At 35.8% G+C, this 25,995-nt stretch overlaps 1 protein-coding gene across 1 annotated transcript in view; it reads right to left on the reverse strand.

The window, feature by feature from the left end:
- ZPLD1 (zona pellucida like domain containing 1) overlaps positions 1-25,995 on the reverse strand; it is a 63,365-nt gene that overhangs the window by 31,127 nt on the left and 6,243 nt on the right. The window contains exon 2 of the mRNA XM_027586167.1: positions 12,207-12,320. Within this exon, the coding sequence (XP_027441968.1) occupies positions 12,207-12,312 (106 nt within the window). The 5' untranslated portion in view covers positions 12,313-12,320. The remainder of the gene's footprint in view (positions 1-12,206; positions 12,321-25,995) is intronic.

The raw sequence follows: 25,995 nt of genomic DNA on the forward strand, positions 1-25,995 counted from the left end.
TTAATAAATGTTTGAGTCTCTACAAACTCCAAATGAGATCTTATATCTATCGATTGTTCTCCATCCACATGCTATTCCTTGGCTCATGCCATCATTATCTCTTACCCTAGAATATTATGTTAGCTTCCTAACTGGTTCCTTTATTTCCACTCTTAACCCTCTCTAATTAGTATAGCTATTAATACATGAATCCAATCATTTCACCTCTGCTCAGGTCTTCAACAGCTATTCATTTCACTTGTGCCAAAATTTCAAATCTTGAACCAGGTCCTCAAGACTCTCCATGATCTGCCATCTTCTCACCTCTGCACTCACATCTCTCCACCATACCCCTTGTTCCCTACCTTTGTTTCACTGAACTTTCTTCAGTTCTTTGAAAGCATCACACTGAGTGATGAAAACCTGAATAGTTACCTCCAGGGGTGGAATTGTGTGGAACTGTCTGGAATAGGGGAAACAAGGAAAATTTGTGGGGCAATAAAAATGTTTTTTCTTTAGTTGGTTTAAATTAAGGGGATCTGAGTCGTAGTTACACGACTGCATACACATGTCAAAATTGCAAGCTGCACCCTTAAAATCGGTATAAATATAGAAAATTATTTTATATAAATTATTCCTCAACAAAATTCTGTGAGCATTTTAAAAAGCCTAATACAGATTTGGTATGAGGCCTTTAATCAGTGCTCTTTTCTCTGTGTAGGATGCTCTTCCTACCCCCAGTCTTTGTCTGGATAACTCCTATTCATTCCTCAGGGCTCAAATTTCTTGTCCTTTCCTCAAAGACTTTCCTGATCTCAAATCTAAATTATGCCACTCTATTATGCTGTCATATTGCCTTAGAATCATATATGTATTTGTCTATTTGTCTTCTCTATAAACTGAAAGTCCCAGAAAGCAGGAAGCTATAATAGTCATTGATGTGAATATTTAATTAATTAATTAATTGCATGAAGCATTGGAATAATAGACTATACTGAGGATTTACAAAGTAGTGATAACTGTTCTCAAGTACATCATAGTCCATAAGAGGAGATAGATGTAGCCCAATTTGACGGAATGATTGGGCAAAGAGCTATGGGGTGGTACAGAAAGTGAACCTTACCCAGACCAGCTGGTTAGGAACTGTCTCCTAGAGAAGATGCCCCTAACCTGAGTTTTGAAGCATCAGTAGAGTTAGCGATTTAAAGGAGTGGAAACTTTATAACACAAAGGGGAGTGTGAATAACGACACAAGTGTGAAATATGCTCAGGCTTGGTTGAGAGCTGGACAGTTCTGTTTTCACTAGAATTTAAAATACAGGGACACCTGGGTGGCTCAATCGTTAAGCGTCTGCCTTTGGCTCAGGTCATAGTCCCAGGGTCCTGGGATCAAGCCCCACATCGGGCTCCCTGCTCAGCACGAAGCCTGCTTCTCCCTCTCCCACTCCCCCTGCTTGTGTTCCCTCTCTCGCTGTGTCTCTGTCTGTCAAATAAATGAATAAAATCTTAAAAAAAAAAAAAGAATTTAAAATACACAGAAGGAAATGGCAGAAAAGGAGGCCAAGTGGCAAACACACTGGCAAAATCACAGGAAGCCTTTTCATACAAAATGGTCTCTGTAACAAAATATCTACCTTAATGTCAGATCAAATTCTTAGCTACCAGTGACTTTACTAAGAACTCTCATTCTGTCCAGTGGAATGGAGAATTAGTATCACTGCATTACTTGGAATATCACAAATGTATTGAAGTGAATACATATCATTAAATATGTTACAAAGGAGAAATATCATTCCCCTTAATCTAAAACAACTAAAGACTTCAGCTTCTTCACCTTTGTTTCAGAGAAATTAGTGGATACTTAAAATAGCTTAATAAATGGCAAAGATTACTTTGTCCAGATGTAGAGCCCTCTTCAGTTTTCTACTTTTAACTGAAGACTTGTAACTCCTGAAATGGAACTGAATTTGCTACAAGCTGATCCCACTAGGAGATCTGATAACAAGCTAAAGGCTTTTTGCAGTGGAAGAAAAGAGATCTGTTCAAATCCATCCTAACCCAGTTTTCTAAAGACTTTTCACCATCTCTTCTGAGAAACACATTTTTTCCTGGTTGTAGATACTAAAGACATCCATTCAGCACAACTTTTCCATTTGTGAGGCTTTGAGGAGGGAGAAAAGATACTTTAAAAGTTTCCAAAGGACAATTTCTGCCAAAAGAAGAGATTTTTTTTCTCAGAGTTAGTGAATAACAGCTGCTCTCAACAACTAAATTTGTTCAGCCTTTTTATTGTCCAATCTCTGGTCTGAATTGTTATATGCTTTTGAACAACACTTGAGTATTAAACAATTCAATGAGTACAAGTTAAAAACAAGATCAAGGAATAAATACCTTTAGATTTTTGACTTCTAGTATTTTGTGTTTAAAGATACTAAGCATGTTTATAATGACAGGCCAATTTACAGAGTTTATGTGGAATTATACTGCCAAAATAGCTATTTTGCCCCTGATTATTTTAAAGATTTATTTATTTATTTGAGAGAGAGAGGTGGGGAGAGGCCAAAGGGAGAGGGGGAGAGAGTCCCAAGTGGACTCCACTCTGGCGACAGAGTCCAACTCGGGGCTCAATCCCGCGACCCCAAGATCACAACTGCAACTAAAACAATGGGCTGGACACCCAACCAACTTCACCACCCAGGTGTCCCTCCTCTGATATTTTAACCAAGCTAAGCTTGGTTAAAGTTAAGCTTCTTTACTTTTACCTGAATTTGATTTATAACATTAAATCAAATTCAGGTAAAAATAAAGAAATGCTCTGCACTTCTCTCTCCTATCAATTAGGCCATGAGTTTGTCTCACCTTTTCTTAAATTATGCAAATTTTAAATATTCTGTCCGCTATCAACCATCTATCTCACCACATAGAAAAAAAAGTGTCCAGATTTGGAGTTCATACAGTATTGTTACCATAAAATGGGGATAAAGAAGGGATGAATCCAATTCTATATATATATGAATAAAAATCTCATTCTACTTCTTCATTCCCAAAAAAGTTCCTTCCTAGAACACCTAACTACACTCTTCCCTTTAGACACAATTACTGACAAAATATTTGTAGCCTATCATTCATATATCTAACAAGTATATCTTTGTCCTTTTTCTCAACAATTGCACACTCAACTAGCTTAAATCCAATGGCATCCAGATAAGACTAAAGATCCCCAGCTTTTGACAGACTGATCTTCATCTCATCTCAATACTGTTAAGTTTGAGATCTACATTTACTTTCACTAACATCAGAATATTTATTTTAACATTCTCTAATTATTACCTGGAATAATAAGAGCACAGAGCAATACATTATTCAAATAATTTGCATACACATATTCTGTGATGCAAACGTGACAACACCTCCAAAAAAATTGGGCTGTAGGCTGGTACTCAGCCCCGAAGAGCAGGGGCTCAAAATATTCTTTCACTACTGAAAAATGTAAAAACCTCCACATGAAAATCAGCAACTCTGGGGTCAGTGCATTTTAAAAAAATAAATAAATAATAAAAATAAAAAAGGCAAGGGGCACAGAAATTTAAAACAAAATCAGTGGGGTGCCTGGGTGGCTCAGTCAATTAAGCATTTGCCTTCGGCTCAGGTCATGATTCCAGGGTCCTGGGATCAAGCCGCATGTCAGACTCCCTGCTCCGTGGGGAGTCTGTTTCTCCCTCTTCCCCTCCCCCTTGCTTCCTTTCTCTCTCTGTCTGAAATAAAGTCTTTAAAACAAAATCAGTGCCATCAGTTTTATACAAGCTAGAGGCTATTGTTCCTATTTATTTTCAAGATCTAAACTATATGCTACTTCATGTCAACAAAGTATTTTTTAAAACTACTTATTGTATCCATATTAAGTGTCAGTCTCTTTGCTATACTCTGAAGATAAAGGCATTAGTAACACTCCTTTACTTCAAGATGTTCATGTTTGATTAGAGGAGACAGAAAAATTAGACAATTATAAAGCAGCCTGATAAAGACATGATAGATGCTTATATACATGTTGTATACAACCATGCCTCTGTAAAGGAGAGGTGTTTGAAAGGGATTGTTGAGAAGAAATGAAATCGTTCCAGGGCACCTGGCTGCTCAGTCAGAGGAGTATGCGACTCTTGATTTTGGGGTCGTGAGTTTGAGCGCCATGTTGGGTGTGGAGATTACATCCATCCATACATACATAGAAATGAAATCATTCTAATGGGTTAAACTTATAAGAAATTGATTAGGTGATGGCATGAAGAGAGAGAGATGTCAAACTGATAGATTTCTAGCTTTAGTGGGTGACTAGGTCATTCCCTAAGATAAGGGACACAGGAAAGAAAAAGAGGAGAAATGTACAACAGGTGGTCAGAAATAGAGTACAGAGAAGAGTAAAAAAAATATAAATCTGAGAATCACCAAACACTCAATGTATCACTAATAAACAATAATAATAGATGAAATACCTATGACAGCATTTAGGTAAGAAGAGAAATGAACCGAGAACAGAAAAATAATATCTAAGTTGTCTATTAATGAGGCTTTCCCTCATTTCCCAATGGAAGGTAATCATTCTCTTGTGCTCTATCTTGCATCCCTTTAATTGTGAAGCTACTGAACTGCTTATATTATGTCTGGGAGTGGATATTTGCTTTCAGAGTAGATTATGATCCCACTGAAAGCTCTGGATTTCACCAGGTACCTAACAAATATGCAGCAAATGTCTATTAAAACATGCTTAATTCAATTCCTTCACAAATAGCATACATGGTTTCTAACGTTTAATAAGTTCCAAGACTCACAAGGAAAATATGTGTGCAATTAATACAGTGTCATCTTGACCGTTCATCCAGAACTCATATTTCCTATCTGTTCTCTGCCAAGTGTCTGAGATGATTCCTGTTTTTAGAGTTTTAGTCAGACATCAATATCTTTAATGTCACATATTTTCTGACTTCCAATTGAGAAAATTCAACCCATTAAATAATATGAAATTAATAGATTTTTTCTATTTTTGTTTAGGTATTTAACCTTTTAAAATGCATTAGTCTTGGTAACTAATTATCTTGCCTCATTGCTAATAATTATTTTTTTTAATTATTTTCCCTTATCAGTGATAGATTTGCTGATTCCTGTTGTTATCAATAGTGAGCAAGTGCATGACAGCCACCTGGGGTCGAAATACATAGTGTAGTTACCTAACAACATAAAGCTAGCAAGACATCACCAGTACCATGCTCGAATCAGCACTTCTATTGCTTTACTGTGCATATGTATTACCAGAGAATCTCATTAAAATGCAGATTCTGATTCAGGAGATCTTGGTGGGGGGTGGGCTGATTTGTGTGTTTCTCACAAGCCCCCAGGTGATGCCAATGTTGCAAGTTTCTTAGTTGAACTGCTTAGTCACACCTATATACTTGGGGCAGAAGCTAACCCTTAGGGTGGATTCTATCTGTAGGATTAAGCACTCCCACCAAATGCCTATTTGTATGATTTACATGCTGACACGAAGTTTGGATGAAAAAGGATGAGAGAAAAAGGAGAGGGGGGGAAGGAAGGGGGGGGAGAGAGAGAGAGAAGGAGGAGGAATCATGAAGGAGATGAATCCTGACTCCTTTCCTTGTCTGAGGAAATAACTGGTTTTGAATCTCAGTGAAAGAGGGCTCATAAAAAGCTTTGTGAACCTGAGTCCAAAAAAATCTATCTTGGTGCTCAGGCGGCCGTGTATGAAACAAAGCTGGGAATAGGATCGGTCTTCTCCTTCCCCCACCTCTCCCCCAATGCATAAACCATGTCAGTTTAATAAATGGAGGGGCACCTCAAATGACAAGTATGCCCTGGGCACTCTCCCCAAACCAAAGGAGACATGGGGTGGGGGTAGGTATCTGTTGTGAGCCGATGGAGGCTCTGTGTGGGTCGGTTGCAGGGGTAGGTAATCCTGTGAATATGACTCCACCTCTATTCATGGGCTGGATTATACACCCTTCAAAGTAGCATTGAGTTGAAACTGATAGTGTGAACCAAAACCTATTAAATATAATAGGAGGAGTCTTTACTATGCTGAAGAGTCTGCTTTGTAGTGCCATAGAAATCTCACCTGAAAAGAATTTGCTTCCCGAGCTCCAGTAGACATTTCAAAACTAATTTATGCCATTTTAGCAGATTATGAGTAACTTGTATATCATTTCCATTTCTATCTCTGTAAAATGAGAGTAGAAATATTTGGCACTATATAAACTTAAAATTGCTTAAAGAACAGATGCTATGTTCATTGTTTCAACTCATTTTTTTAAGCTGATTTTCCTCTCAACAAGATTTTATACAATATTGGGATTTTGGTGCTAAATAAGCAAGAAGTCATTGATATTGGGTATTGATATTTCATCCACACAAAACACCAGCAGCTGATGGAGAATTTAAGGTGGATTAGGGATTCAAGTTTCCCTCCTACATGGAACAGGTTTCTAGCCACCTTGGTTTTTCACATCTGTTTCTCATTAGCAAATACAAGCTGTTGTTTCTAGTGCTGCAGGAAATTCATATGCAGTCTGAGGCAAATTTTGCAGACTTACATTCGCACTAGCTGCTCTACATTCTTTGGAACCAGAAGAGATTGGTCATCTCTTTCAGGCAGGAAAAAGCATATGGATTTTACTTATACAAGCAGAGGAAGTGAAAAATTTGTGCAATAAAGAATTTTTTTATTGAAATAAAGAAGGATATGGACTCTGAATTATTAAGTCACTGAGCCTGCTGACTAATTGCTTTTCCTGCCACTGCATTTTATCACTTAGATTAATCAGGAAGCGATCAGCAATCGCTGCCTGGATGAGTTCTTCTGCTTCATCTGGTCTAGCAGTCATGGCCCAGGTGCAAAGCGGAAGGCAGGCATCCTCTGGACAACTTGGAGACCAAAACACTACTACTACATAGGAAGGCAGGAGAGTTGGCCTTTCTTATCACAGAAAGTCCAAAACATATTCCCCTGAATAATTATTCCATTATCCACTCTTACTTTGGGCACAGGATAATGCAATAGTTAAGCAGAGCCTAACACAAGATTAGAGAGTTCATTTTGCTTGACCCACCCATAAATTCAATTAAATTGGTGATTCTTAATTTTATTTCCTGTGGAACCCCGATGTTTATCACTGGAAAAAAAAAAGATTTCCTTAGTCAAGCAGGTACTTAAAAGGCTAAACAAGTTTTCCTACTATGTGATTTTTTCAGATTGTTTAATGTGGTAATTCCCATTTTGATTCTTTTAAATTTAGTATTCAAAATTCACTTTAAGGCATCATGGTTTGATGGAAAGAGTCTTAGTTTTATACCTCTGTCAATTTCTAGCTTTGCAACATTAAACAGATGCTAATCTTCAATATTCCCATTGTAAAATGATGTTAAAAGAGTTTATAGGTTTGTCATAAGGAACACAAGAAAGAATTAGTAATATGCATATCACTCAATACATGGAACCCATTGTTTTCTTCCTTATTAGTGTTATTTTAAATAGAATACAAAATGACAAGTTGTGTAACACTGACTTATATTCAGTTTCCCATGAGTGGTTAGTTCACTGTAAGACAGCGTCGAGCCACAGAGTTTCTGGTTCCGTAAACCTAATCTTTCCTTGATTGTGCCTTTATCATTAAAGACTTCTTAGAGGCTAACCCTTATATGCTACCATCTTCCCAAAAAGGGGGGGGGGGTTAGTTTCAGAAAGGTATTTGTCAGTCACAGAGGCCAAATGCATTTATCCATATATTTAATTTAGACCAAATAATTCTGTGGTACTCTAAAAGTCAACTGCGGTTTGAATTTTATTCTGGGAAGAGCACTACCATAATGTCAGTGGGTTAGAAGTCTGTCCCCTGCTATCAGCTTGGATAGCCAAGAGTTAACTACCTTTAAAATTAAAGGGTGTCCCTTTAAATTTAAAATGAATTAAACCATGGCAGTTCCCTTGGCCCAAGGATAAATGCCATGGAAATTAAGGAAAATAGTTCTAATGTCACGAAACAGCAAAGGTCAGATAGGGTGAGATGATTACTTTCATCATTATTAACATTACTTTGCATTTAGATAGCCCCTCTCCTTTGCCAGACTCATTCTCATTCTATCCCATTGCTTAGTATCTGAGCAGCTTGGGGAGCTCCTGATGACATCAAGGGTGATCCTGATGTGGAAGAGAAGACACAAGTCAAGAGGGGAGTGAGCAATTAACCTTTCATGCTTTATTTGCTCACTCTGCTCTTCTTCTGCAAACGACCTGCAAAAATGGGCTTACTTGAAAATAATACCCATATAAACTTAAAGCCTCTCCTGGGACTTCTGAGTTATCTGGATCTTAGATTTTTTTTTAATATAGATTTTCCATTGCAATAATATGCGTGTGCATGCATACGTGTGTGTGCGTGCACGTGCGTGTACATTTGGAAGGTCTGGATATTTGTTGTCTAAGCTTGACAATACTAGAAGTGTTAACATGTATAAGGACAAACACAAATTAAAATAAGAGGTTTACTTCTCCTTGTTTAAAATAAAGGCAGAAACTTCTCCCTCCCTTTTCTTAAATCATTTACATCAGAAAACTTGTAATTCTAAGTACTTTCTCCTCTCCTTGAAATGTATATAAATCCTCTGAAGACTAGATAGGTCTGCTGTCATCTTTATGACCCAGGAATTTTTCTCAATGATCAGGGAACCATCTCTTGGAAATGTAAACATCAAGGAAAATAGCCCCCCTATGTCACAGCTTCTGTGGGAGGGTGGGAGCCTAACTTTGGAGGGAGCCTATCTCCAGATTCCAAAAGTACTTCCTTTTGTAAAGATAGGAGTTTATTTTTCCTCTAGATAAAGCCAATATGCTAACACAGATGGTCATCCCAATTACCAGGTATATTTAGCATGAACTATATGTGACAAATGGTGCTGTCAAGTCCTCTTATTTGAGGACTAGTTATTGTTTATCTTGAAAACATATGTAATGGGTTGCATCTGCTTGCCTATATAAAACAGTAAGATTTCTTTCTGTCTTTGCAATCTCTTGATGGATTGTTTATGATAAGCCTCACATTCTGGTTTAATGCTTACTCAATGATAAGTGTTTTCATCTCTACCCTCCTCGTGGAGAGCATTTTTGGATTGCGAGAAGGTTTTGTTTTTAATTTTATTCCCCAAACACATGACTGTGCTTCTAACTGGAATAATGGACTGAAGAAAATAATAGTATACATTATGTCAGTTGTTCCTAACTATAAAAGTGCATTAGACTCATCCGCAGGGTTTAAAATACAGATTCTCAGGACCACTATCAGAGATTTGGACACTACATATTTGGGGTAAAACAGTGGAGTAAACAGTTTTGGGGTAAATAACTTTTAACGGCTCTCCCAGGTGATTTTGATGCAGGTGGTCAGCAGGCACCATTATAAATGAGTGTTTTAACATAATTTTTAAATTTCCCATATGAAAAATACTTCCCTACCCTGTCCTAGCCACTTCCTGGCTCATTCACGTTTTATTTACCTTTACATGTATGTAAGTACAACATCAGGTAGATCCTCTCTGCTGAGCAATCTTTTTACATTTTGGCCTTCTTCTCTGCACATAACAGGGGAAGGCTTGACTACCTTCCCTGGCCCCCACCAGGGCTCTGGGCCCTCACTCTCCTAAGGGCCTCTGCCTCTGCCTCCCATGTCACAATGAGCATCCCTTAACTTCTTCGCCCATGTCTTTTGTTTCTCCTTCTCTGCTACATCAGAGAAACAGCTACCAATTCCCTGAAGTTAACTCCTCCACCTGTACCTTTGCTTTCTTCCATATTTTCTTTCCTCATCACATCAATTATTTCTTTATTGCTATTCCCAATCTCTGAATACTTTGCCTTTACTCATGTATATAAATGGTCTCTAGTTCTCTAACCCCCAAATCCTCTCTTCTTATTTAAATTGTTGGCTCAGGTTACTCCTCTTCCCTTCACCACTGACGTTATCTAAAATAGTAGTCTATTTTCCTACCTTTTATTTTCCTGTCCCCCACTCGTCACTTACTCACTGCACAGGGATTCAGCTCCTACACAGCTATCTGGTTTCAACCTCTCTCCTCAAACCCAGGTCCTTTTTTTTCTAATACTGGACAGAGGCTGCCACTATAAATTCTAGAAGCTCCACAAACTCATTATTTTCAAACCCAAACTTTCTTTCTAAAACATGCAAGTGCCCTATATTTTGGTGTCAGCTGGCAATATCACCATCCAGTTATCTGAGTTCAAAACATTGTCTAAAACATGGTCAACATCTTCTCTTTCAGCTCTCCGGCTGAACCAGCTCTCAAGCTCTGTTGAGTTCACCACCAAAGTATCTCTTAAGAGCTGTCTCCTTCTTCTGCTCCCACAGACACTGCCTTCATGACATTTCTCTCTGTCTCTAGTTTCTTCTAACTTGTTCTATCTTTCACTTTTCCCTATATTGGCTTTCTAAAACAAAATGTGACCAGGTCAGATCCTTAAAAGAATATGTTTAAAAGGACACAATGTTAACATAACAATAACAAAATTAAAAAAAATAATAAAAAAATAAAAGGACACAATGGCTCTTCATCGCCTACAAAACAAAGACAAAATACTTCACACAAATAACCCACAAAGTCTTCTTGGCAAAATAACCAAACCTGAATTTACTCAAACCTCTAGCTCTAATTAGTTGACAGGATGTACGGGAAAAGAGGAACATGTTAAATGGCACATCAGAGCTGCATCAACCAGACCCAAAGGCAGAATTCCACAAAACAAATGACCACATTACTTAACATTTTAGAAAAGCAAGGGACAGAAAACTGTTATAAATTAAAATAGACTGAAGATACATGTCAACAAATGTACCATGTGGATGTTTTAGAGGCAACTTAGCTGAGTATTAGATGATATATTAAGTAATTATTGTTAAATTTATTAGACATATACATGAAGTATAAAGATTTTAAGTTCTTTTCCATCAGATACACATTCTGAAGCATAAATAATGAATTTACTTTAAATTGTTCCAGAGAGGGGGGTGGTAAGAAGAGACAGATGAAGAAAAATTCATGTGTTGATAATTGATGAAGCTGCTGGTTCACTACAAATGTTTGTTTTAGTCATCTCTACTTTTGTATATATTTGAATTTTCCATAACAAAAAATATTTTTTAAAAGCCCTCCTTTGTGCTACTCAAAATCATTAACAACCCTGCCTTAGAACACCTTGCTAGACTTATCTTTAGACATTCCCATCCTGACCCCAGGTCATACTTAACCTGCCAAGCACTTGTGTACCAGGTCTGGGCTCCTGAATGCATTCCTACACACTTGGATCTTTATTCTGGAGAAATCCAGATTACCTCTCTTTGGGTGAATTAGAAATCCCACATCAACAACATAACTACCTAGTGATTACTCTATGCAAGTTGTCGATCTGGCATGCTCCGAACACAGGAGTACTGGTCGGTGTGAAAAATGTAAAACATGACAGAAAGTAATTCAATTTGCATGGCAAACTTGGAAAAGTGATTTCAGGCTGTCTAATCTTTATTTTGTGAATGTTTAACTGTGATTCTATAACTTTAGCTGATATAAAATGATGAATACTTAAATGAAATATTGAATTACTTCTCACTCGGTGCAGATTGTAGGAACATATAGGACTTGTCCATCAATCTGGTCAAAATCTCCTATCAGTCACAACATTGATGGTTGCTGGGCCATGTACAGGCAAACTGGGCTGTGCACTTTGGTAATGACCAACATGCAATTGAAATAATATTTTTGAGTAATGCACAATAGTTCACAATCGTTAAATCTATTAGCACATGGGGCAGTTTCGAAAGTCTGAATTAACTTATGAGGGAAAAAAAAAGGGCATCAATTAGGCAAGTTTTGATGAAATTATCCTCTCCGAATTCTCGCCCAATAACCAATATTTTTCACATTTGTGAGCAGCCATTATAATAATATTAACTATGATGAACACTTTGTATGTTAATGTGAATATAAATTACAACTCCAGAAAAAAATGTCTTTTGTCATTTGCCATTTGTTAATATCCACTTAATGTAGATGGATATCCCCTCCCTCCATTTTCCATATATATTTAAGGGCCTTACTATTCAAACATAATCACTCTTTGCAGATACAATTAGAGAAAAGATTAGGTTCAGACTTACCAGGAAATCTACTGTGGAGGTTGGCATCACAGTTGTAGCCATTAAACTGAGCAGACCCCAGAAGCACTCCAATTGTTAGAAGCAACAGCAACCATATTTGTTCCATTGCAAAACCTAGAAAAGAATTCTTATCATGTGTCCATCACCAGCCTTCACTCCTTCTTGCTGGAAAGACTGAGGCTGATCTGAACGCACTGTTGGATAAGCTGGCAGGCTGTATCCATGCAGGCAAAGCTCATTTAAAGTCTAAGGATTATGAGAAATAATTATCAGCAATGAGGCAAAAATTTTGGTTACAATATTTGAAAATTACTTCCATTCTTTGGCATCAGTTTGCTAAGGATGACAAATCCAGACTTTTGTAGTGGAAGAATTAGTATATAAGTCATAAAGTTTGCAAAAGAAAATGTATTATAAATAAGAAGAACTCAAACCATGTATTTAACAGATTAGAACAGCATAGCTAGACAAACTGACCAATGTAGAGACAACTTTACACTTTAAAAAGCAATATAAGTAAATTAAGAGGGACTTAACACTCGATACTTGATTCTCAAAGAATTCTCCATACTATTAATAACTAAATAATGTCAGGAAAATTTTCCCCTCAACAAAGGAATTCTAGACTAGTGCTACTTCCCAAAATCAGTGGTTTGTGTGTCATTTGTTTTTTTAGGAAACACAGATATAAAGCAAAAGGAAGAATAGAAAAATACTATGTATGGACTGACATCATGATTCCACCAATGACTCTTCATTGGTGGGTAAATAGGACTAATGATACAGATAAATGAACATCTTGAATTCTTAGGACAAAGTAATGGAAAGTGATTTTTTTAAAATTATCATTTTATGTTGAACAAATAAATATAAACTGGCTTTGATAATTAAACACCAGTCAGTGTGGCGTTTAATTTTTTTTTTCCCCTGGATGCCCTTTTTTTTTGGCCAGATAAAGCTAAAACGTCTTCCAAAAGCACCCAACTTATTCTCAGAGCAGTTTGTGCATTGAAAAAAAAAATCCTTTGGGTTGGTGGTTTTGGTCTGTGTAAAAAACAAAAATAAAATAAAATTGTAAATGGTTTACTCAAATAATTTAGTGCATTTTAAAAGCTTGGGGTTTGGGGGATGGTATTTTAGCTGCCCTTAAAGACCTGCCCTTAGATAATTAATCAAGTCTTCAGCAAAAGGAAGGAAATACATCTTGCTTTTGAACGATCATTTTAGAATAACAAGTTTATGGTGAACAAAGTCACTTTCATAAGGATGTGGGAAAGGAAGGCATAAGTTTACTCTCAAAAATAGACTGAAAAAATATTAATTCAACAGGAGCTTCCTTCCTTTAGCGTTATAACATGCTATTCAGGCACCAACCTCATGACATTTGGGAGAACACCTACATGTTTCATTACTTCTGATTCCCTAGGACATTTGGTAAACTGAAAGTTCACACAAATAGCTGATCCAGACCCTGGGCTTTCTTGGCCATATCAACAGCATCGTCCTGTAGTTCCTCAAGGCACTTCAAATAGACAAGAAAGCCTTGCTCTATTGGAGTTTTTGGAATACTGGTAGGAAAGAGAGCAGCTTGCTTCGAGAAGTACATCACATCCCACACAAACTTAGTATACACCCTGCCATGCCTTTCTCATGATGGCTCCCACTGATTCCCACAAGGCACTGGAAACTCTAGACTCACACTGTTGTCTTCTAATCTAGAAATCTAGAAATGTTTTCCACTTCTCGGGATTCACAGAGTCAGGAATTTTCACTGATGAGTGATTTTTATTCTGAAACATTTTCTAGCTTTTATATTCTTTCATAGGAGAAAAATAACACTTACCAAGTGGACACTATGCACGAAGAAGGCACTGTGAGCCAGATCATTTGCCTATTGTCTCTCATTCATATTCCTTATAATAATTGGATGAAATTGCAGTTATTACTCCATGTACAGAGGGAGACAAATAAGTCTCAGGAAGTTTAAGTGGCATGGAAACATGTGGAGAAACCAGATTTCAACTCCAGGTCTTTCTAGCAGTGATTGCTGCACACACTACCTAAATATCATCTGTTATTAAATAAATTGAGCATTATTTTGGTCACTATCTATCATCAGTTATTTTTCTTTAAATTTATGAATTAATAGATTTTTTTTTGAGGGAGAAAGAGTACGAGCAGAGGGAGGGTCAGAGAGAGAGAGGGAGAGACTCTTAAGCAGGCTTCATGCCCAGCACGGAGCCCAACACAGGGCTTGATCTCACGACCCTGAGATCATGACGTGAACCAAAATCAAGACTCCAACCCTTAATCAACTGAGCCACCCAGGCACCCTATGAATTAATTGATTTTTAACAGATCTTTTCATCTGAAATGGATAAAGAAATTCTTATGTAGTGAATGCAATCTGCTTAGAAGATGTATTTTATAATATGGGCATTATGAGGGAGAAAATTATTTTTTTAAATGAAGAAAAGGCCCTAATTGTGAAAACTGTGAGAATTATTCCTATAGACTAAACTGGACACATCTATGTTTACCAAAAATGGAAGAGAAACTCATGCTATTTAAAACAGCCTACGAATAGTGGTGGCAAAGTCTTAGCTTTACAACTTTAGATCAGATTTGAGGTTGTCCAAAAGTGGCATGCCTCTCTCCCTTACATTTTGAATAGGACTCACAGTACTGTTGTGAAGATTAAAACCCTTCATAAATATTTTTGATGAAAAGAAGATAGAGGTAGAAGGAAGTTTGTTTCAACAGAATATACATTGATTTTTATATCACCAGATATGGATTCAACCCTCTGCCAGTCATTCTCTAGATTTGACATTTGAAAATCAGGATGATGATCGCAAGACTAGAAACTATAAGTGCATAAAGAACATAGCACCCACACCCCAATGCTCATAGCAGCAATCTCCACAATAGCCAAACTGTGGAAGGAGCTGAGATGCCCTTCAACGGATGAATGGATAAAGAAGATGTGGTTCATATATACAATGGACTATTACTCAGCCGTCAGAAAGGATGAATACCCAACTTTTACATCAACATGGATGGAACCAGAGGGGATTATGCTAAGTGAAATAAGTCAAGCAGAGAAAGTCAATTATCATCTGGTTTCACTCGTATGTGGAACATGAGGAACAGCACGGAGGACCACAGGGAAGGGAGGGAAAACTGAATGGGAAGAAATCAGAGAGGGAGACAAACCATGAGAGACTCTGGACTCTGGGAACCAAACTGAGGGTTGCTGGAGGAAGGGAGTTGGGGGGATGGGGTAACCAGGTGATGGGTATTAAGGAGGACATGTGTGGTGATGAGCACTGGGTTTATACACAACCAATGAATCATTGAATCCTACATCAAGAACTAATGATCTACTATATGCTGGCTATTTGAATATAATAAAAAAATTAAAATTAAAAAAAGGGGAAAAAAGAATATAGCATAGTGTGGACATACAGAAGGCACTGAAATATCAGTTTCAGTGTCACCACATATTGATTTGCAAGTGAAATTTTCACAAGTACCTCCAATAAAAAGGAATAGTGACAGGGCCTGTGCTTCTTTGGCGAAGCTACATGCTCTGGAGCTAGATTGCTCGACACAAAGGTGTCCCATGGGCGAGTAATAGCTCTGAGTAGTTGGATGACATTATTATATTTATAATGGCATTTGTACTGATCTGTGTGTTAATATTAAGATACATTAAACAGGAGATTTTCAAAGGACATCCACATCTCTTGTGCAGGTATCCACATTTTGATTCCTACGACATGTCAAGACTTTGGGAGGCTCTTTATAGTCTATCTGCAAGTTAAAACAAAATGATGAACTATTAACATGTAAAATTCCCACCCTCAATCCCATCTCATGATGTCCCCTGCACACAGAGACCCTGAACATCAACTCACAGAGGCAAGCTTAGAAATGCTATCTTGCCACAGCTCCTAAAGTCCTTTTCTGAAATGGGATTTCCTGGGATTTGGGACTATTTTGAGACTCTTTACATTCACTCATGTATAAAGTCCTGTTTGCTCAGGCTCCCTAGCTCTAGGCAGCTATAATTCTAGACTCGAGTGTACTCCAGTCCTGGCCTGGCTAAAAAAAGCTTAGTTGAGCTTCACATCACAAAGTAGAAGCTGATTTCCATCGTCCACTCTGGTGTGACATGTGGTGCTTGCTCTCCCATCGTGGCTCCAGCAAACTCTGCTTGAGCAAAGGCATTTCCCATCTTCTCTACCATAACTAAGTGCAGCAACCAATGCCCCAACTTCGGTGCTAACAGTGGTGTGCAGGACTGCCTAACACAGCCAATAATCCAAAATATTAATAACAAGTTCTTATATAACAAAGATCTTGGAGATAAGTGTGCACAGGGTTTTTGCATGTGTTTCTTAGCTTAGTATCTTCATAAATTTAAATTGATGGGGATAAAGGAGGGAGAGGAGACTTAGATGTACGACACTGAATTTTAAGGAATTTAGAAGTGTTAATTTTAAAAAGAGACACATTTCTTAAACTGGTACTAAAAGGTTCTGTATTTTATACATGGCAATACAAAGGAAATCTTGGGCCAAACGATTTGCTGTCAAATATGTCCATGTTTCTCATATTAAATTTTCTTTTTTAAAATGGTAACTTCTTCCAAAATATAAATTCTGATTTATTTGCTTAAGATTGAACATGAGTCAGAAAAATGTAATTTAATTTTCAACTCTCACTCAACTTTATGTAAATTGCTACGGTTCTGTCATAAATACTGTTCCCTAATTTTGCGTATTCAATTGTCTTTTTTTGACCTTCCTCTTACTGAGATCTGCTATGTGCCAAGCACTGTGCTGTATTTAATATTCAACTACTAACATAGATCTATTTTTTGCTCATGTTACAGATGTGGAAACTGAAGCCTAAAGTTTTTCATTGACTTGCTCAGGGTCACAGATCTAGTAAATGACGGAGTAGAATTCAAAACCAAGCTTGACCTTTGGAATTATTACACTACTCTTTGATTTAACTGGAGTTTGTCAAATAAATAAAATTAATGTTCTGATAATTTTCAGAAAGTAAATTATAGTAATAATGTATGCTTAACATATGCTTTGAACTAAACAATTCTGATGATTAAGGTAAAATATTTTTAATATCTACATAATTGTCATGACTATTTCACTTAGGCAATGAGTGCCATAAAGGATATTATTCTTTTCACAGATTGGCTTAATGATAATACTAGTGAGTTTTAAGGACTGATTGTGTACCACAGTGTTTTTTTAAGCACTTTATACATGTTATCTAACCATTAGATAGGTAATTTATTTGTCTTATTCTGGGGATAATAAACTAAGGCACAGAAATGTTAAGGAACTTGCCCAAGGTTAAACGGACAACCAGTATTAAAATCAAGATTTGATGCGCAATGACTCCAGAAACCACCCTCAACTATCACATGGCATTTCCTTCTAGAAAACAATCCTACACTACTCAAAAGGAAAAATGGCAATCACTTAGTAAATTTGATCAAGATAGATTTATTCCTGCATTCATTTATTAAATATTGTTGAATGTTTACATATGCCTGGTACTATCCAGGGAGGGGGGCTGCTGAAAATTTTTTGTCTGCCTAGAACTTACATTCTAGTAAGGGAAGTCGGAAGAAAACAAAATCCATAAGTAAAATACAGAGTATATTTGTGATAAGCACTATGGAGAAAAATAGAGCAAAAAGAATGATAGGAAGTTCTGGGGTGGAAGGATGGGAGTATTAAAATTTTAAATGGGGTGCTTAGGGATATACAAATAAGACATATAAATGAAAAAACTACTTTAGTTATGAACTGCCAGATCTACCTCTTTTTAATTTGTACTTCAGTTTTTTGGGTTTTTTTTTACATAATGTAGGCATTTCCCAAATAAAACAGACTTTCAGTGCATAAATTATTCTCTGGGAAAAACTTGGACATTTTGAACAACTGCATTAACCTTTTCAAATGAATAAAGTTGGCCCTTCATGCCTGAGAAAAGTAATTTATTAAATAGCACCCCTGTGACCTGAGAAAAAGTGAACATGTTCAAAGTGCTTTCATCTACTCTCAAGAAGTTTTACAGAAACCAATGGGCTCAGCCATTTTGTACTTCCTTAATTTTATTCCCTTCATATAGACCATCTATATGATACTGTTCTAGTTGGGAAGAAAAATGAGAAATTCAAACATCATCTTGTCACATGTTTAATCATCACGCTAAGATGCATTTTTTTCACTAAACTAAAGCTGATCGTTTTATCACACAGATTTTAAAAATACGAAATGGGCCTTTGGCATCAGTGATTGCCCTAATTCTCTCATTGTCAGCCCTCCTCCAAATTTATCAGCCACCTGCTCTGCACAGGCTTGTTGGCTTCAATAGGGGGCATAACCTCATTCCTGGTGCTTCTGTATCACCCACCCAAGCCTGACCCTCAGAAAAGATCAGAAACAGTTCATTATACTTTAAATGACTGGAAATAGTTTAAAGAGTTCCCAGGAAAGGGGAGGAGAAGAAATATGTGTATTTTAGCAGAGATCAAAGCTTAAGTTAAAGGAATTAAGCCCTTTGAAGCAACCACGACCCAGGGAAGAGCTGGGGCAAAAAGGCACTGAATTTGTACAGGTAGGCAACTGTCCTGCTCAGTGAAGTCTCAAAGTGTTACACAGTTCTGCCTCTAGAAAAAGGAGTTTTTAGTTCACCCTCCACAATCATCAGTTTTAAAGTGCTGGAAACCACGACCGTTTAATGAAAAAACATATTTTCTGATGGGATGTCTAGACTGAAACCCTGTACTCTTTATTTCCATGTTCCACTTGGACATTAAAGGAAACATATATATTAAAAGGAAAGTGAAAAAATAAAACTTTCATCAGAAATATCCATTATTACATACATATACATTCTTTAACATAGAGCGTCCTTGTCTTGCTAAACAAAGAATAAAATGTACCGTGTACTTGCAGAATAATGCCTCAAACAAAGAAGGAAATATGTTTAGCTATCAAGAAGATACTCAGAAATTTTATGATTAAAGATGTTGATGTATACCATGAGAAAATATGAATGCTCAAGGCTGTTCCTAAGAGAAAAACCCACTCCAATTTTCTCTGACACAGAGTGTTCATTTAGTTACCTTTGCCCACTTCTCTCATTTGTCTTTCTGTTGAGGGTTTACTTGAGTAATCTATAGAATTTAAGTGATCTACAGTGTTTAGCGTAAACATTTATTATAACACCTTAGTTTTGGGGGTACTGACAGATTGAACTAGGTCACTATAAAAGCCTTTTTTAAATAGTTCACCAGTTTCACTTTCAAGATATGTGTACATTTTATTCTACTGAAGCAGCTTTGAAGATATGTTAGTATATTAACTTCCTCTCACTTTTCATGAAGTACAATGATAACAAATTAATACTAAAATGATAATTTATCTATTTATTTTAAATACCCATTTCCTTGTAATTAACTAAATGGCAATTAGTATTATTTCCAAATGAAAATATTTCTTTCTTAATAGAGATAATATACAAAATATTTATGAAAAGGCACAACACAAGAACCAGTCAATCAAAAGAGACACCATGCTGACATATTCTGGCTGAATATCAACATGCTTCCAAAAATCAAAAGTATTTGCATGGGTACCAATAATGATAATAGAAAGCTAACTTCATACCCTGGTCAACTCTTGCCCAAGAAAGAGCACCTTTATTAGTACCTCCACTATTTGAAATTCCTCTGTTACTTAATTCATTTATTTTATTTATTCATTCCACAAATTTTTATTGATCAATTTTTAGGTTTCAGACTCAGAGCACTGGGGATCCAGTGATGAGCAAAACAAACATGGTCCTTACTCTCAGAGTTTATGGACTAGAAAGGGAGAGAGTCAGTGTAAAATAATATATATTACTTAATAGATATTATTTTTCTCACATTTTTGGTTTTGTTTTCTTTATCAGTCCATCCATCTATTGTTGTGGTGATGGTGATTGTTGCATCATTTGGTATTAAGTTTTAGACAGTTTGGTTCTTAATATTTCACACATTTCTTGAGGAAAAAAAAAAGGACCTTTTTTACATAACCACAATACCATTACTAAACTCAATAAAATTACAATTAATTCATAATAGCATCTAATATCAATTCCATATTTAGATTTCCCCAATTCACTGAAAATATATTTTACAACTGTTCTTTCCCCAATCCATGTTCCAAAAAAAGAGATCAAAGAGATAATATAACTAAATACAAAGGCTTATGTATTATATTTGGGTTTTTATATTCCTTTAGACTCTTGGAATACAGAAACTCCACTGTTCTGATATCATTTTATATCCATAAGAATTCCATTGTCCTACCAGACCAAAATAATGTGAGAAAATACAAGATTCTGTAAAAATCAGAAACATCTAAAGCTGGACAAATTCATTCAAATATCTTAAAGAGTCAATAAAGGCAAAAGATAATCAAATATTAAAACTGTATCATTGGAGTTGCAGAGACAAAATTTGGGTAATGGGTAACATGAACCTAGAGAATGTTAGAAATGTGGGTTATATGGGCTGGGTGAGTTATGTGGGCCATAACAACAATGAAACCAATCTCTTCTCTAATTTATCAAGTCCTTGTATAGAAAATAAATAAGGCTATGTTACATGATGGTTACAAATAAGAATACATCCATCCTCCCAGTCAAAACCTAATAAGCAACTGCTGTTAGCTTAGAAGATAATTGCTTTCTAAGTGGGTTAGTATCTCTTAAATCCAGGAATATGTAGGCATAGAAGTATTTAAGATAACAAAAAATTAGAGAATCATTTCTTTGTGTTAAAAGAACTGATGCATGCTGATATTCTTCGTAATTAATGTGTGACCTATTTAAGGTTAGTTCTTTTATTCTGATTTAAGATGTATAACTGAGTAAATAATTTAGACTTTCCCACAGTTTGGCTATTGCAGACATTGCTGCTAAAAAAAAAAAAAAGAAAAAGAAAAAATAATTTAGACTTTTTATGTAAAATTGACATGCTTCCAAGATTATATATATATTGAGACATTTAAGAAAACATAAAATTGAACACATTTAAAAATCTATTTTTTATCTTTGAGCATTAATTGAATACTTAAGATTTTTTATAGCATATAATTTAACTCCTAAAATATACTAAACTTCCTCCGATAAAAAATTAATATATCTTATTTCCTTTTCAGTATGTCAATTAACTGCTTTTGCATATAAAATCAAATATTACTCAAAGGCTTGTTAAAAATGATAAAGTCTACTAGAACTTACAGGTAAAAAGCCATAATTTGAACTTAAAATCTTTAGGAATAGGTAGGTTTGGTCATTTGTAACTCTAATTGAATGTTAAACTTTAAACACCTCAGAATATATTTTTCAATTATTCAATATAGAGCACCAGAAAAAAAAAAAAAGCTCACACTAAATACAGAATAAGTGGTTGTTTTGCTTCAGAAGCCATGTTAGACATAGAATTCACATCTTGAAACACTAATTTCATATACCACATATTGAGATGCTCACACTCAGACAATTACAGGGGAACTAAGATCAACTGAAGGGTACCAGTTTGATGTACCTATCTCACATTTACACAGAGTCACAAATCAATTCATTGACTGGAATAACAGGAAGATTGAAAATACTATTTAAATTAATTGCATTTCTTTCTCTTTTCTTCCCCAAGATTATATAGTGGAATTTGTTGATGATAAATTCCAGTTTGATGTGACTTCACTAAGTGCAGAGTATACACATTTCTGAATATATGTTTCTGTCCTCAAAAAGTTTTTAATCAGAGGGGAAACACTTTAGCTTCAGAGTAATTACAACAACAACGTTGAAACTTCTAGGAGTTGATTTAGAAGAATATCTTTATGACCTTGGGATAATGAAAGATTTCTTAGGAAAAAAACTGTTTTACCATCATAAATTATAGGCTAGGACTACCCACAACCTCCTTCTAGAGATTCACTGAGATATTTTTGTTTCCACGTTGCCTATCAATTCATATTATGCAACACTTATGTAGCATACACTAGCATACTTCTGATTAAATATAATAATGTCTCTAGTTCTCATTCCATCACTAATTGTCTGGGTGGGTGTTGGGGAAATTACCTCATGTGGGCAGTGAAGTGTTGGACTAGAAGATGACTAAGATGACTTCCAGCTATCAAGAGCCAATGAAACCATGATATTTTAAGAACTGGAGGAGAAAATTGTAATAAATTCCTCACAGCCTTCTTTCTAAAATCACCTCCCTTATCAGAATTTAGGCTTACAATATCAGGAGGTGTTAGAGATCTATTGCCTTCCTGCCCTCTCCACAACAACGGAGGAGGTGTCAAATGTTGCATCCAGAACACCCTCATGTCTATCTCTTGTCATTTTATAAGAAATAAAAACCAGCAGGGGCCTCACAGATTAATTTCAATTGTATTAAGGGAAAGTATTAACCCTTACACTTTTAGACAGCTCTGTTCTTCTTCTGGTGAATTAAAATTATATTAAAAAATAAATAAGCTGCTATTGGTTTTATACTTTTATTTATTTCTCCTTGTATCTACATTTTTGTTTCTCAAAGGTCTCAAGGCTTTCAGGAAGCAATAATCACAAAATAAAATAGGCTGCTGGTAATTTATAATAGCACTTTGTTCTGCCTCAAATACATTTTTAGCCCTGTTCTCATTAATGTTCATATTTTTTTTATTATTTGTTGAGCTGTTTGGGGGAATGTAATATTAACCTTCATGACATCACTCTGAGGAGTACACTGACGCCTTTGTTTTTTAGATGTGGGAATTGATGCCAAGTGGCTAAATGGTTTTCCCAGGTAATGCATGCTTGTTATAGATAATAGAAAAGAATATAACTAAAAGCAGCTCCTGAAGTAATAATTTCTAATATCTCTAAGTTAGCTATTTGATAACAACAAAATTGCGTACACAAAATACAATACTTTTGGCCATGATAAAGTCAGATCCACAAAAGTTTTAGACAATCAGATTAAGTAGTATGTATACACAAAAGCTTTAGTTAAGAATCAATGTTGAAATCAGAGAGAATCTAAAATTTACATCCTCATATGTAAACATTTCAGTTAGCTCCATTTTAATTGCTTCTATTTTATGAATTAAAAAGACCAGAGATCACTGGAGATGATCATTTTATTAAATCCTTACTCTGAAAATCAGTTACTAAAAGGAAAGAATTAAGCATTAATCCTGATTTCCAAGTAGCAGCTGCATTTCTGTTTTAAAATGACTTATCATAAAAAAGTGTATGCGTGTATAAGAACTATGGGAAAACATTAAATTTTACACTCTTATTCTGATCTCTTGTATATTTTACATCTATTATAAAATAAACTCAAAATCAAGTGACCTACAGCTAACTTATTCTAACTGTGGTAACTTAGGTAACCCACTTTGCCTCTCTTGAACTCTCTTACTATCTATAAAACAAGGACCTGCACAATCTAAGTGACTAACTAATTATAAGTAGGTTAAAGAACATTTGAAAAATATTTCATCCTTTTTCTAGTAGCATTACAGGAAAGAAGCAGAAATAAGCCTAACTCACTTATAGGATCAAAGTCAATGATGTCAAGACATTGGATAATGAAGATTTTTGAAGGGGGGGATATTTACCACTTCTTAAGAAAAGAGATTATGAGCTTTTGTGTCTTTGATGAGATGAGCATAATTCTAACAAAATCATAGCCCTTTCAATAGCCAGTGCTAGGAATAAATGATATAACTCTAGTTACAGCATTTCAGCTTCTGTCTCATAAACCAAAATGGTCTCTGGGATCTGAAGCACCAGGCGAGTTGTAGAGACGACTACAGGCCACAGTATGTAAGGTCCTTACTGTGGATCTTAGTCAATAAGCAAGAGGGAAGCAGGTGAACAGAAAGAAGGAGGTAAGCAGAAGGACATATTATTGTGGGTGAGATTACAGATAGTGCTGTATCATAACTAGTAAATTGGGGCCTTTGGCAAAATTAAACATAAATCCTTAAGACATAGAGATCTCACTTCTACAGGAGAGTTTATTTCACACTATTGTGGTAAACATTCCATCAAGACCAGTTTGAAAACTGAGGGTCATCATGGCAAAAATGTCTCTGACCCAAAGGCTGACACAAAAGATGTCACCCAGCAATACATAATTAATTGCCAAAGGAATTTCAATGAGTGTTTAGTTCAGTCCATTCATTGGATGACTTAAAAAAAAAAGATAAAATATAAATGAGAAGAAGAATAGCAATTAAGTCTTTGAAATGCATAAAATAATCTTTTTGTGATTTTTGAAAATCTAAATAAAATAATCCTCTTCACTGAACAACAAAAAAACAGCTTTGCTTTCCAACTATTTGTACACTTCCTGAGAGTTTGACCGATACTCTTTGGAGGATGCCACACCCACAGACCCTGTTGAAAATCATGGATTTAGATTAGAAGAATCTTTTAAAATAAATATCGTGCTAAGATGTTAGTTTAGTGGGTCAAGAATAGCATTTTTCATGAAATGGAATAGGATGGGATAGTGTAGGATGGAATAGAGTAAAATGACATATTTTTGTAAAATATATATGTATTATGTATTGTGTTTGGGTGAGTATATATTAGATTACAATGCAAAATATCTGACTGTGAGTCATACTGGAAAGTTTGAAACCCACTGGTTTAGAACAAGGTAGCACCACGGTGCCCATTGGCTGAATGTCCCTACCCACAAACATGTTTTGATTGGCCTCACAGAAGAAGCAAGCAGAAGGGAAAGAGCATTCCCAGGATGAGCTACCCACAGAACAATGCTGAGAAAAACTGTATTCCCCATGCTGTAAGTAAGGACTCAAAGTAGGGTTATAGATTGTGATTGATCATTTATTTGTTTATATCTTAGGAGGATGTTTGTTTTAAGTATATATTAAGGAAGTAGAGACAATAGATATTTACTTAAGGAAGTTTGTGAATTGAAGGAGAAAATTAGAAAGGAAATTAAGAGAACATTTTTCCACAAAGGGAATGCTTTAATGCCAGAGAAAAGGAATGCAAAAGAAAATATCCAAGAAGCTGGAGAGAAGAGAATTTGTGATGAGAGTGTTTTTTCCTTTGCTCACTGGTGTGATGTTATAAATAATCCATAGGGAATGAAAACTGCATCTTCTTTTCCTTTATGTTTCCTGACAGATGGGAAAAAAATGTCATCTTCTTTGCTCAGGTAATGAATAACTATTTTGTTGAGTTAACAAAGGATTAGGACTGGCATTTTTAGTTACTTTTTGCAGAGATGAGTTCTGTCGGTACAATTACAGGAACACAATACAATCTCCGGTAGCCCTTTAGCAAGAAAACCCACAATTTTAAGGCAGCTCTCTAGGATGAGGTATATGATCTATTGCTAAAGAACAGAGAATGGGTTATAGGAAGATCATACTCCCAGCCTTGCTTTCTTTCACTGCACCATGCTTATTAGCCACATTAACCAACCAATCAGAGAGCTAGGCAGCATAAAATAAGACTGTTGGAAACTATAAATATCACTGTTTGAAACTCCATGTTCGAATTTCTAGTTAACTCTAGATAGTGAGACTCATCCAACCTGTGAGTTTTATGTCAGAAATCATAAACTAGTTTCCCCTTGCTCTGTAACATTGTCAGAAAGCCACCTTTTAAAAGTTGGTATATGCTCAAAGAAATTAAAATTCATTTTAATCTT

Source organism: Zalophus californianus, chromosome 1, assembly GCF_009762305.2.
Source record: "Zalophus californianus isolate mZalCal1 chromosome 1, mZalCal1.pri.v2, whole genome shotgun sequence".
Taxonomy (NCBI): Eukaryota; Metazoa; Chordata; class Mammalia; order Carnivora; family Otariidae; genus Zalophus; species Zalophus californianus.